Source organism: Dromiciops gliroides, chromosome 3 (genome assembly GCF_019393635.1).
Source record: "Dromiciops gliroides isolate mDroGli1 chromosome 3, mDroGli1.pri, whole genome shotgun sequence".
In the NCBI taxonomy this organism is placed as follows: domain Eukaryota; kingdom Metazoa; phylum Chordata; class Mammalia; order Microbiotheria; family Microbiotheriidae; genus Dromiciops; species Dromiciops gliroides.
In genome coordinates, this window is record NC_057863.1 from 624,411,383 (window position 1) to 624,423,686 (window position 12,304).

General features: G+C 54.6%; 1 protein-coding gene across 1 annotated transcript in view; it reads left to right on the top strand.

The window, feature by feature from the left end:
- Window positions 1-12,304, top strand: part of CASZ1 (castor zinc finger 1) — a 102,423-nt gene that overhangs the window by 83,337 nt on the left and 6,782 nt on the right. The window contains exons 15-18 of the mRNA XM_043999142.1: window positions 1,809-2,007; window positions 3,737-3,908; window positions 6,529-6,677; window positions 6,903-7,044. Of these exons, the coding sequence (XP_043855077.1) occupies window positions 1,809-2,007; window positions 3,737-3,908; window positions 6,529-6,677; window positions 6,903-7,044 (662 nt within the window). The remainder of the gene's footprint in view (window positions 1-1,808; window positions 2,008-3,736; window positions 3,909-6,528; window positions 6,678-6,902; window positions 7,045-12,304) is intronic.

Sequence of the window (12,304 nt, forward strand, 5' to 3'; positions counted from 1 at the left end):
TTGCAAAGATGCTGCTGCTAACACCCTTACCTCCTGTTTCGGCTTCCCATCGGAAGCAGGACTCCTGTACCAGGGTCATTTGGTGGGGGTGGCTCGCACTGCACCGTCCTCAAGCTCACCCCTCCCCCAATGGCCTAAGAGCAGCTGCCAAGCCTAGCTTGGGACTAGAAGCAGCAGGGATCCAAGGGATTGTGGTGCTGAGGGATGACTGCCTCCACCCAACGAGGGGATTTCACATCCTCCTTTGTAGGTGCTTCTCATTCCCTGAGCCATGGTTTCTTCCCCTATTCATCGGGTGGGTTGGATTAGAAGGCCTTTGGGGTCCCTTCCAGCCCTAGGAAACTGGGAGCCTCTACTGCTCCAGTCCATGGAATAGGACTAGTTCCTCAGGCCCCTTGCAGCTGTGGGAGTCGCTTTCCCCAACAGCCAGGCCTTCTTGGACGGGGTGGATACAGGGTTAGGGGTCCTAATGTCACCTTCCTGGCAGGCGTCCTTCCACAGGTTGGCTCAGGGCCTTTGGGGAGGGGATGGAAGTGGGGAGCGGGGGAGGGTCCCTCTTCCTGGGGCAGTGGTGGCGGCAAGAACGGTGACTGTATTTGGATCTCTGCACCGCAGCTTCCTGTTCTCAATAAAACTAATAAATTGGAAGTAAACACACACCACCTGCGTTAAAGCTGTCCTCCCTCTCTGAGAGCCCCCTGGGAGTGGGGTCTGGAGCAAGGAACAAGGGTAGCTCCCCTTCCCTTCAACCCCAAGGTAGTTTCCAAAATGTCCTTCAGTCTTGGATGGAATTCTCACCCACTCATCTGTCTTTCCAGAAGCCAGTAGCACCCTGGGAAGAGTGCTGTGCTTGGAAACATAGGACCTGAGTTCAAATCTTGCCTTTCCCACTTATTACCAATCTGGGCCTCAGTTTCTCCATACATAAAATGAAGGGGTTCCAGGTGACCTCTGAGGTCCTTCCTAGTTCTATGATCTGTGATCTATGAGAAAGCCTCAGCTTTAATCTGTCAAAAGAGAAAGCTGGGACCTCCCTAGATTTCACCAGTTAGTTAAGTTATTCACACCCCATCCCTGACCCCAGACCTCACCTTTTTATGGGACACAGCTACTTGGGGAGTGTCTAGGATGACAAGATGGTACTAGAAGAAGGTGGGGGAGGATAAGTACAAGGTCCCCACCAACCCAACAGAGCACATTGGGTGGCAGGGTTGCACTGGGGTGGGGATACATGGGGTGGTGGGACCATCCTCAGTGGGCAGACATCAACAATGAACCTTTGCGGGGATCTGGAAGCCCAAGAAACACCTCCTAGGTCCACCTGTGCCCAGGGAGCTCCCTGGAGGGGCCCTGCCCATCCAGCTGTACCCAGCCAGTCAGATGTAGGGCAGTGCCCACACAGTGCCAGCTAGGTCCTCAGTGGCATCCCGCCAAGGATTGACAGGGCCTAGCCCTGCTTTTCTTACCCAGGAACTGATGGCAGTCATCCTTATCTCTAAACCCAAGGTGTGGTGCGTGGAGGCTCTGTGTCCCAGCATGCAACGCTCTGGGCAACCCTCCGTGTGTTCAGCGGGCCATGCTCTGTGCCATATTCGAATCACGATAGAGCCGGGCATGCCAGGGCGTGGAGTTGGCACCTCCCTGGGAGACACGTGGGAGGCTGTGGGGGGCAGCCCCAGCTGTGTCTGTGGGATGTAGACATCTACCCCTCTCCTTCTGCTTGGGGAGCCAGCCTCGGGAGCCCCAAAGAGCCTGGGGGTGGAGCCCCAAGGACGGCAGTGACCCTGTGGGTTGTCACTCTGTTCCAGCGACCCCTGCCTCGCGAATGACTGCAAATACGCCAACAAGTTCCACTTCCACTGTCTCTTCGGAAACTGCAAGTACGTCTGTAAGACCTCCGGCAAGGCCGAGTCCCACTGCCTGGACCACATCAACCCTAGCAACAACCTGGTGAATGTGCGAGACCAGTTTGCTTACTATTCACTGCAGTGTCTCTGTCCAAACCAGGTAAGACCACCGGCCACTGACCCAGGGGAGTGGGCTGAGGGATTCCCTGGGGCGGGGCTGTGGCTGATGTCAGGGCCAGGTATGGGGAAGTCAAGTGAGGAGTGGTAAGAAATTAAAGAAACAATTCAAGCCAGGCCAATATGCATTTATTGAGTGCCTGCTGTATACAGGACCCTCTATGACAGTCTAGATACTGAGAATGCAACGACAAGAAAAAAAGAATCAGTTCCTGCCCTCAAGAAGCTGATCTAAGAACATCTTGTTTCTTTAATATTTGGATAACTGTGTTTTCATATATTTTCTTTCTTTCTTTCTTTCTTTCTTTTTTTTTTTTAGTGAGGCAATTGGGGTTAAGTGACTTGCCCAACCAAGGTCACACAGCTAGTAAGTGTTAAGTGTCTGGGGCCGGATTTGAACTCAGGTCCTCCTGACTCCAGGGCCGGTGCTCTATCTACTGCGCCACCTAGCTGCCCCCCTCATATATTTTCTTTATGGTCCTATGTATTTCATTTTATGCATTTAAATATACAATTCTGGGAAGGGGCCCATGGGCTTCACCAGATTGCCAAAGAGGGGTCCAAGACCCCAGAAGAGGTTAATAACTCCTGGTGAAGACATACAAGTAAATACAAGATAATTTGAGGAGAGAATGAGCATTCACAAGTCAGGGAGGGAAGGGGAGGGGAAGGGGGACAAGCAGCAAGGGCTTCCTGTAAGAAGTGGCCCCAAGCTGGGATCTGGAGGAAGCCAAGGCAGAGATGGGGTGGGGGGCGAGGAGGGCAAGCAGACCTATCTTTGCTGGCCATCAGCGGCCAATGGATCGTCTTCCCACAGGAAGATGGCAGAGGATCCCTTCCTTGCACTGTCCAAAATGGGGGTCTTAGATCCCACATGTAGAAGATGTTAGATGGGAAGAGATATCAGTGGCCCCCCAGCCAACCCCTCCCCGCCTTCACTAAAGTGCAATAGGCTTTGACTCAGGGCTGCTGTGGACCTTCTCGTTCAAGTCCCCCATTTGACAGATGAGAAAACCAAGCCCTAGAGAAGGAGATACAATTTGACCAGGTAGCAAAGTCAGAATTCCAGATTTGGGGTACCCTAACCCCAAAGCCCCACAGGCCACAATGCCTCTCCATCTATCCGTTGCCTTCCAACACTGATGATGGCCTCTTTACCTCATTCACTCATCCTGGACCATGTTAAGAATCAAAAATTGAGAAGATGGGAAGAACTTTCAACAAGGTTCTCATCTTTTTGGCTGAAGCAAAAACATGCAGAAAAAATGGGAAGGCACTGTGGGAGGGTCATTAATCAGTTAGTCAACCAACATTTATAAGCAAGCATGTACTACGTATACATGCCAGGCCCACTGTGCGCAGCTCTGGAAATAGACAGATGTAACAATCCATGTCAAAGTGCTTACATTCCAGCATGGGCCACAGAAGGATTTCTGGGGTAGAATTCTGACTCTGACATTTATGACCTGTGTGACCTTAGGCTAATCCCTGAACCTCTCTGGACCTCAGCAGCCTCATCTTTAAATGAGGGGGTTGGATTAGACGGACTCAGGTCCATGTCTCTTGGGTCACCAGAGGCAGTGTGGCCTCATGGGAAGGGCCCACTGGACCTGCTGAGTCAGGAAGGCCTGGGTACACATCCCACCCCTGACACCAAACAAATCGCCTCATAGCTCTGAGCCCCCTGCCTCTTTCTCTCTGCTCCCCTACAGCACTGTGAGTTCCGGATGCGAGGCCACTACCATTGCCTCCGGCCCGGCTGCTACTTCGTGACGAACATCACAACCAAGCTGCCCTGGCATATAAAGAAGCACGAGAAGGCAGAACGCCGGGCAGCCAACGGGTTCAAGTATTTCACCAAGCGCGAGGAATGCGGGAGGCTAGGTAACTCATGGGCCCACCAAGGACATCGTCCAGCCCCTTGGGGTGACTCTCGAGCCTTAGAGCCTGGGCCTCCTTGGATTGAGCCCCTGTCTTGACTAAGTCCCATCAACGTGAGACTCCCGAGGTTCACTCAGTTTTCATCCACTTTGGGTTTTTTGTTTGTTCTTTCTCCCTGAGTAACTCTATTTTTAGCACCCATTTTTATTTTTTGTGGGGTTTTTTCGTTGTGGTTTTTTGGTTTTTAGAGGGCAATGAGGGTTAAGTGACTTGCCCAGGGCCAAACACCTAGTAAGTGTCAAGTGTCTGAGGCCAGATTTGAACTCAGGTCCTCCTGAATCCAGGGCTGGTGCTCTATCTACTGTGCCACCTAGCTGCCCCCTAGCACCTATTTTTAAAAACTGAATTCCAAATTCTCTCCCCACCCGTTGAGAAGGCAAGCAATGTGTCCCCATTATACAAGTTTCATCCAATTTGAATTTGAGATTCACTTAGGGATGCCATTGAAAGGCAGTGGGCCGGCAGGGACTCAGCAGAGCCCCCGGGGGTCTTGGGTCAGAACTGGGCATCCACACTCCCCAGGAGGCCTGCTCCAGGCTCGGTTGGCGGCTGCTTGGTCATTCTGTCTCTGCCGATCTGGGAAGAGAAGCTAGCTGCTGGCCAAAATAAAGGCCAAAAATATGCTCCAGGGGCAACTAGGTGGCGCAGTGGATAGAGCACCGGCCCTGGAGTCAGGAGGACCTGAGTTCAAATCCGGCCTCAGACACTTGACACTTACTAGCGGTGTGACCCTGGGCAAGTCACTTAACCCCCATTGCCTTCACAAAAAACCCCAAAAAACCAAAAATATGTTCCAGCAGGTGCCTGTGGATTCATCCCTGCTTCCTGAAGCTTGGGGCTCAGGAAGGGGAGCCTTCTGGACCTTGGGGTCCCCTAATTGATAGTATTTGGAGTTCTGCTCTTGAGTTTCAGTTTCCTCATTTGTAAAGAGAGGAGGCCAAGGCCTCTCGAGTGTCTTCTAAGTCATAAAGATCATAATCCTCGGATCTAACAGACTCCTCCCCCATTTTACAGAGAGGGGAAACTGAGGCCGAGAGAGGAAAAGTGACTTGCCTTTGGGCCCACAGGATCAGGAGCAGGGCCAGAGTTTGAAAGCCCCTATTTTTTTTGTCCCTGCCAGTGTGTCGATGCTGGGGGTTGTCGAAGGAACCTCCCGAGAGAGCCTTTGCCTCTCTAGGGGATGGTGAAGGATGGTAGTCATTAGGGAATGATGCTGAAGAGAGTACAGACGGGGACAGGAAGCAGCCAGATCCCCAAATTGTATGTGGGTGAATGGGGCATGGCTGGAGGGAGCCCGCAGGTCTACCCAGGAAGGCACTGTGGAAGCCCCAGGGAGAGAGCCTTGGTGGACAGGGCAGGGCCCAGGAAGCTTCTCCCGTTCCTTTTTTTTTTTTTTTTTTTGGTGAGGCAATTAGGGTTAAGTGACTTGCCCAGGGTCACACAGCTAGTAAGTGTTAAGTGTCTGAGGTCGGATTTGAACTCAGGTCCTCCTGAATCCAGGGCCAGTGCTCTATCCACTGTGCCACCTAGCTGCCCCTCTCCCGTTCCTTCTTGTCATAGTGAAGGTTGTCCTGGGGGCCAGGGCCTCCCAATTAGTGGTCCTGACTTAAGGGGAGCTCCCCCCCGCCCTTCCTGGCTGCATTAGGCAGAAGGAGAGAGCAAGGCTCAGAAAGCCAACTTTTGGAAAAGGAAGAGCGCGGTCCTCCCCCCACCCCCACCATCAACCGCCACCATCACCACTTCTGAAGACTTCCTGCTGGGGATGTGGCTGGTAACCACGGCAACAGATGTCAACACTCAGTGGCCAGCAGGCCCCATACCTGGGCTCGGTTTACAAGTGTCAGGATTTCCCGATTATTTACTCAACTTTGGGTGTTGCAGGTGGTAGCCGGGGCCAAACAAAGCCCCTCAAAGGATACCCGACACCCAGCCTGCCCCGCTGCCGTGGCAACAGGCAAGCCTTCACCTGCCCTCCACCGCCACTGTTCCCACCCTGCCTTCTCTCTGTTTGTTCTGAATTCCAAAGAACGGCACAAGCGGATGGGGAAGGAGGGAGGGGCGAGCAGCCGTCTAAACAAACAGAGTCTGGCGGAGAGACAGGCTCCCTCCCAGGGAAGTCTGGGAGCAGGTGGCGGGGGTGGGGGAGAGCCGTCACTGTCAGCGGCCTCTGGTCCCTGGCCCTCTGTGACTGATTGTGTCGGGACTGCAGATGACAATGGACTTTGTTAGGCCAGAGATCATAGACTTAAGAGGTCAAACGAGAGGCCAGGCCTGCGTTTTAGAGATGAACAGGCTCAGGGAGTTGAAAGGTGAAGCCCACATCTCTTCTCCCCAGTCCAGTGTCCTTTCAATTGTGCCCCACTGGGCCTGTGAGGAACACTTCTCCCGCTTCCCTGGTGAGGTCTGAGGGTGGGTGTGGGTGACGCCCCTGCAGTGACCTCTTCCCAGGTCCCAGAGGTGGGGCAGAGCCAGAGGCCCGGCCTAAAGCCTCCTGCCACCTCGGCAGGCTCTGGGCTCCTTGGCCAAGGCTCACAGCCCTCTGGTGGGTGGTGTGTGTCCGCAGGCTGCAAGTACAACCAGGTCAATAGCCATTTCCACTGCATCCGAGAAGGCTGCCAGTTTTCCTTCTTGCTCAAACACCAGATGACGTCCCATGCCCGGAAGCACATGCGGAGGATGCTGGGGAAGAACTTTGACAGAGTTCCCACTCAGGTGAGAGAAGGCAGGCGAGCCCCCAGTCACCTCCTCCCCTCCCCCCCCCCGCTGGGGTTGGGGGCCATGCTTCATGCCGACCGACCGGACTGGCCCCCCCTTGGGAGCCAACGTCCTCCCTCTCCTTTCCAGGTGATGGGACACCCCTCCAGGAACGAAAGCCTCTCCCGTGTCGGCAGCATGACCCCCAGCCCAGCCTCATCAGAGATCCCCGCTTCATTTCAGGGACCTCAGAACCTGATGGACACAGAGACGGACGAGTACATGGATTACACCGGCTGCAGCCCCGGGGCTGTCTCCTCCGAGTCCTCCAATGTGGATAGAAGTTGTTCCAGCACCCCCGTGGGCAATGAGAGCACCTCCGCAGGTAAATGGATGCTGGGGACGAGGCTCCCGGAGAGCCAGCCTCCGAGGGCCCAAGGCCTGCAGTCCGTGCCCGGCTCTCCCAGCAGAGGCCCCGCACGTGGGTCCTCCTGTGATCACCGGCTGCTCTGGCCTGTTCTCCCCACCCACATGTCCGCCCCTGTCCCACCCCACTCCTGAAACAAAGATGGTTCTCATTGCTTTAAAGGTTGCAGGATCGGAAGGGATCTTGGTGGGGACAAAGGGGGATAGTCTCATCCAGTCCCTTAATCTTACAGCTGGGGAAACTGAGGCCCAGAGAGACTAGTGACTTGCCCAAGGTGGCAGATTCAGGATTTGAACACAGATCTTCTCATTCCAAATCCTGGGGTCAAAAAATCAGGAAGGAGACGGAGAATGAGGCAGCCAGTTCATCCCCATTGAAGAGACAGACAGGTTATGATGTGTAAGCATGGTCATCAGTGGCCCCGCAGTCCAACCCATAGACAAGAGGAATGCCCTCTAAAACACACCCACCTGGTAGTCATCTTACTGGCTCCCCCGAGACTGCCCCAGGAGGGGACCTGCCGCCTCCCCCTTTCCACTGTTGAACAGCACCAATTTTTTAGGAAGTTGTTTCTGACTTGGAGCCTCGCCAGGCCTCCATGAGACTTCTACTTTGGTCCCTAAAACTCTGTGGCCACCCTCTTCCTCCACATCTGCCAGACCCTCTGAACATGGGAGTTTCGTTTTCCCATTTCTATACTGGGCCTTCTCTTGACCACAGAGGACACGGAGCATAACATGAGAGTCGAATCCTTCCCCCAGGTGGGGCAGGGGGCTGGTGGGGAGACCAGGAGCTACCGTGGGGCCCTGGGAGCAGCCTTCTAGCCTTGGTCCACGTGGAGGAACAGGAAAGCTGAGGGGGTGACTCTAAACCAGAGCTTCTTCCTAGCTCTCAGTGAGAAAAAGGGGAAACGTTTCTCTCTCACTCACTCACTCACACACACACACACACACACACACACACACACACACACACACACACACACACACACACACACACTCTCTCCACCTTCCATGACTCTCCCTGGACAGAAGGAGGTCAAAGCTGCCCCTTTTTAGGGATGGGGCCTCATCCACAAGTTCATAGACCTAGAGCTGGAAGGCTAGAGCTTGGAAGCCACTGAACCCACAGATGTCATGTGAATTGTCCAAGGTCATACAGCCTTAGTCCTAAAGGACTAAATTTTCTAGAGGAAGAAACTGAGATGAAGAAGCTAAGTAAATCAACTTCATAGATTGTAGAGATCACCTGGGCCAAACCCCTCACTTTACAAATAAGGAAAACTGAGGCAAAAGGGGCGGGAGGGGGGAAGAAGCAACTTGCCCATGGGGATTCGGGGTCTCCACATCCAGTGTCCAGCCCACTGCTCCACACTGCTACCTTCTTACTTCTTGTCTTTGTCCAGGGGGGGTCTTCCTCTATGGGCTCTGGGGATAGATTTCAGAGGGATCCATGAACTTGGATGGGGAAGAAAACTTGACAGATTTATTTTAGTAGTGTTGGTTTTCCTTGTGATGCTTTGTATTTTATGCATTTTAAAACATTCTTCTGAGAAGGGGTCTGTGACATTACAAAGAAAAAAAAAAGGTTAAGAACTCCTACCTTGGGAAGTAGGAGTGACAAGGAGCTGGTGCCCCGCCTGCTGCAGAGTGTTGAGGTCCAGGCCAGAGGGCCCCAGGTCTGTTTCCATATCTAACTGCCCCCTGAGGGAGCAGATCGAAGGGGACCTGAGCTAGGCCCACTGGCCCTGGGTGAGGACTTGAGCCCCTTCTGCCTCTCGGAGAGGCTCTGGCCAGGCCCATCTTTCCTTTCCCCCCTTCCCCATAACCTCCTCCTCTTCCTCTCTCCCCCCTCCTCCCTCTCTCTCTCCCCCCTCCCCCCTCTCTTCTCCCTCCTCCCCCTCCTCCACTTTCTCCTCCTCCCTCTCCTCCTCCTCCACTCTCTCCTCCTCTCTCCTCCCCCTCCTCCCTCTCTTCCTCTCTCTCCTCCTCCCTCCTCTTCCTCCCCCTCCTCTTCCTCCCTCTCCTCCTTCTCCTCCCTCTCCCATCCTCCTCCCCTCCCACCTCCTTTCACCCCCCTTCCATCTCCTCTCCACCATCACCGCTCCGTTTTTTACCTCTGAACACATTTTTTCCATTTTCATCGTACTCGCTTCTGCCGTTGGGTTTCTCATTTGGGTTCTTTTGTTTGTTTGTGTTTGTCCGTCCTTTGTTTTTGGTTCGGTTTGGTTTTTTTTTTTCTGTTTTTTGTTTTTTTGTTTTTGTTTTCTGCTCTTCTCCGCCCTCTCCAGGCTGCCTGGCTGCTGCCGCTCCTGCTGCCGCTGCCGACGAGGCCGCCGCCCCCCACGCGGCCCCCCAGCCTCCACTGCCTCCATCCTTCTCACAGGCCCTGCTCAGGTCGCCCCTCCCCTCCCTCCCATACCTCCTCTCTCCGTCTTGTCTCTCATATTCTCTGCTCAGTGCCACCCTTGGAACCAGCCGGGCCATTGTCATGCCCGCCACCAGCACGCCTGGCTTCCCGTCTGTCCTTGCCACTCCACCTCCAGTCAAAAGTGACATCCCCATAGTACAGGACGCTGCAGGTAACTCTCCAGTACTTTCTTGCCGAGTGCCATCCCCCCTGCACCACCCTACCCCCCACCCCCAGCTGCCGAGGGGCTGCTCCGCCCTCCCTGGAGCTGTCACTGTCAGTCAATTCACAAACACTTATTAATGCTGGGGATAGGGAGAAAGGCAAAGATGATCCCTGCCTTCAGGGGACTTACTTCCTGCTGGAGGAGACAACACATAAAGGGGAGGGGGGGCCGGGGGAAGCCTGCCCTTTGAGACCTTCCATTCTAAGAAAGGACAACGCATGGAAGTAAGCAGGGCCATACATGATATGTAGAGTATACGGAGAAGGTTATCGCAAGAGAGCCTCCTGCCCAAGGAGGGAATTGACCTGGTCACTGGACAGGAAAGCTGCCTCGTTGCCCTTCCCCAAGGCTGGAGTGGTGGGAAGATCCGCCTTCTGCTGAGTCCCTTCACCTCAGTGTCCCGGGCCACCCTCCCAGCAGCCCTTCGGGGACTGCCCCTGGCTCCTTCCCCTCCCCAGCCCAGGCTCTCCTAGCCAGACTCGGTCTTGTCCTGTCACCGGGCTGCCGGAATGCATTCTGGGCACTGGATGGACACAGCCCTGCCACCCTCCACCCCCAGCAGGGGCAAGAGAGGAACCGGGTCATCATAGGGGATGTGCAGTGGAGAATGAGGTCTACTCAGCCTTAGTGGACCTGCCTTAACTCAGCTCCTGCCCAAAGTCAGCCCTAACCAAGCCCCGCCCCCTCCTCCCCGCCAGGAGCAGAAATGGTACCTTGTCTCCCCATCAGTCCTTTTGCCAGTTCCTCAGATGTCCCAGGCCCCTGCAAGAAAGGGCAGAGGTGGGCCGCCTGAGCCATTCCAAGCTGTCCCCGGACCTCTCCCAGGGCCACCGTCCCAGCTCGGCCTGCCCCTGTGCCTATAGCTAGATCCAGCCTGAACCAGGATTGTTTAACTCTCACTGAGCATGTGCACCTAGAAGTCAGAAAGAGTGAACGAAGGGGATTTTCCCCCTCCAAATTAACCTCCAGAAAATTTAGTACAAATTTGTGAAGCACCTACTATGTGCAGGGCATCCTTCTAGGGACTGGGGATCCCAAACTGAGACAGCCCCTGCCTTCAGGAAGCATGTGTGCTTGTGGGGAGACAAAAGGTGTACAAATAAGTACATACAAAGCATAGACGAGTGTCTGGAGGTCACAAACACTCGTCCCTATCCCTGGTCTCGTCCTTTCCCAAGCACCTTCACGGGGCTTTGGTGGAGCTGTGGAAAGCTGCCTTGTTGCCCTTCCCCAAGGCTGGAGTGGTGGGAAGATCCACCTTCTGCCGAGTCCCTTCACCTCAGTGTCCCAGGCCACCCTCCCAAGACTAGGCCTGAATTGTTGGAGGGAGGCGGTCAGGAACCCCGCCAAGCGCTGATCCAAATAGAAGAACCCACCCGGAGACTCACAGAGGGCGTCCTCTCCCACCATGACCCCCAGTCCGTCCTAGGCAACAGTTACCGAGCTGTGCTGGAGAGGACCAAAAGACGAGGGAGGAGCAGGCCCTGCCCTCCTGAGGCTTACACTCCCCTGGAGGTGGAAATAGATGATTTCTATGGTAAAATACAGCAAGCACTGACTCCCTATAACGGAGGAAGCCTCCAAGGAAGTCAGACGGACACCAAGAGATCCAGGCATGGGGGCTTGAGGCAAGGCAGAGATGGGAATGGTGGGAGCACACACACACACACACACACACACACACACACACACACACACACACACACTCTTGCTCGCGCGCGCCCAGTGTCCCAAACCAGAATCAGCCTAGACGTTCCCGCCCTACTCCTCCCCTGACATTAGCCTTTGTCATCTGCCCTTGCCCTGCCACCCCGCACCATCACACTCACTTCTGGTTCTTTGCTTTTCCTCCTGATGCCCTTCACCTGAAGGGCCCTATCCCTGATTCTCTGGCTGATGGAACGTTTCCCTTTTGGGTTGGGGGAGGGGAGGGGAGGGGAGCATGTAGAGATGATGAGTGACTGTTCTCATCCTACGCTTCTTGAGGGCGGCTTGGCCAGGGAATGCCCCCCAACTCCTCCTGTTAGGTTTCAGAGGATCAAATTCCTACCTGTGGTTTGGGAAGGGACGCTCTACTCAACCAGCCAGCCAGCACGGAGCAGTGCTAGACACTGGGGACAATGATCTGTCTACACTGGGACCTTAGCTACTGCTGCCGGATGGGATCAGATAGCAGTGATATGCCAGCTGGTGGGTTGCGTGTAGACACGCCCAGGAATGACACCCCCATCTATACCTGCCTGTCTGGTACTCAGCTTCCTACAAGTATGATACAGTGGAAAGAATACAGACTATGGAGTCGGGACCTGAGTTCAAATCCTGACCTCTGTCAACTCACCACCTGGGTGACTTTGGGCAAGAAAGTTCTCTCGAGACCTCAGGCTCTTCATCTGTAAAATGAAGGGCTTAGATAAGGTTCTAGCTCTATATCCAAGATGATCAGAGAAACCCCCTGCGGGCATCAGGACTTTTTGGAGGGCCTCGATTCCCCAGAATACAGCTACTTCTGGGGCAGCGGCTAGAGACAGTGGGCCAGGCCCTGGTGGCTAACAAGGCCCTAACTCCTCCCAGTCTCCTGAACCC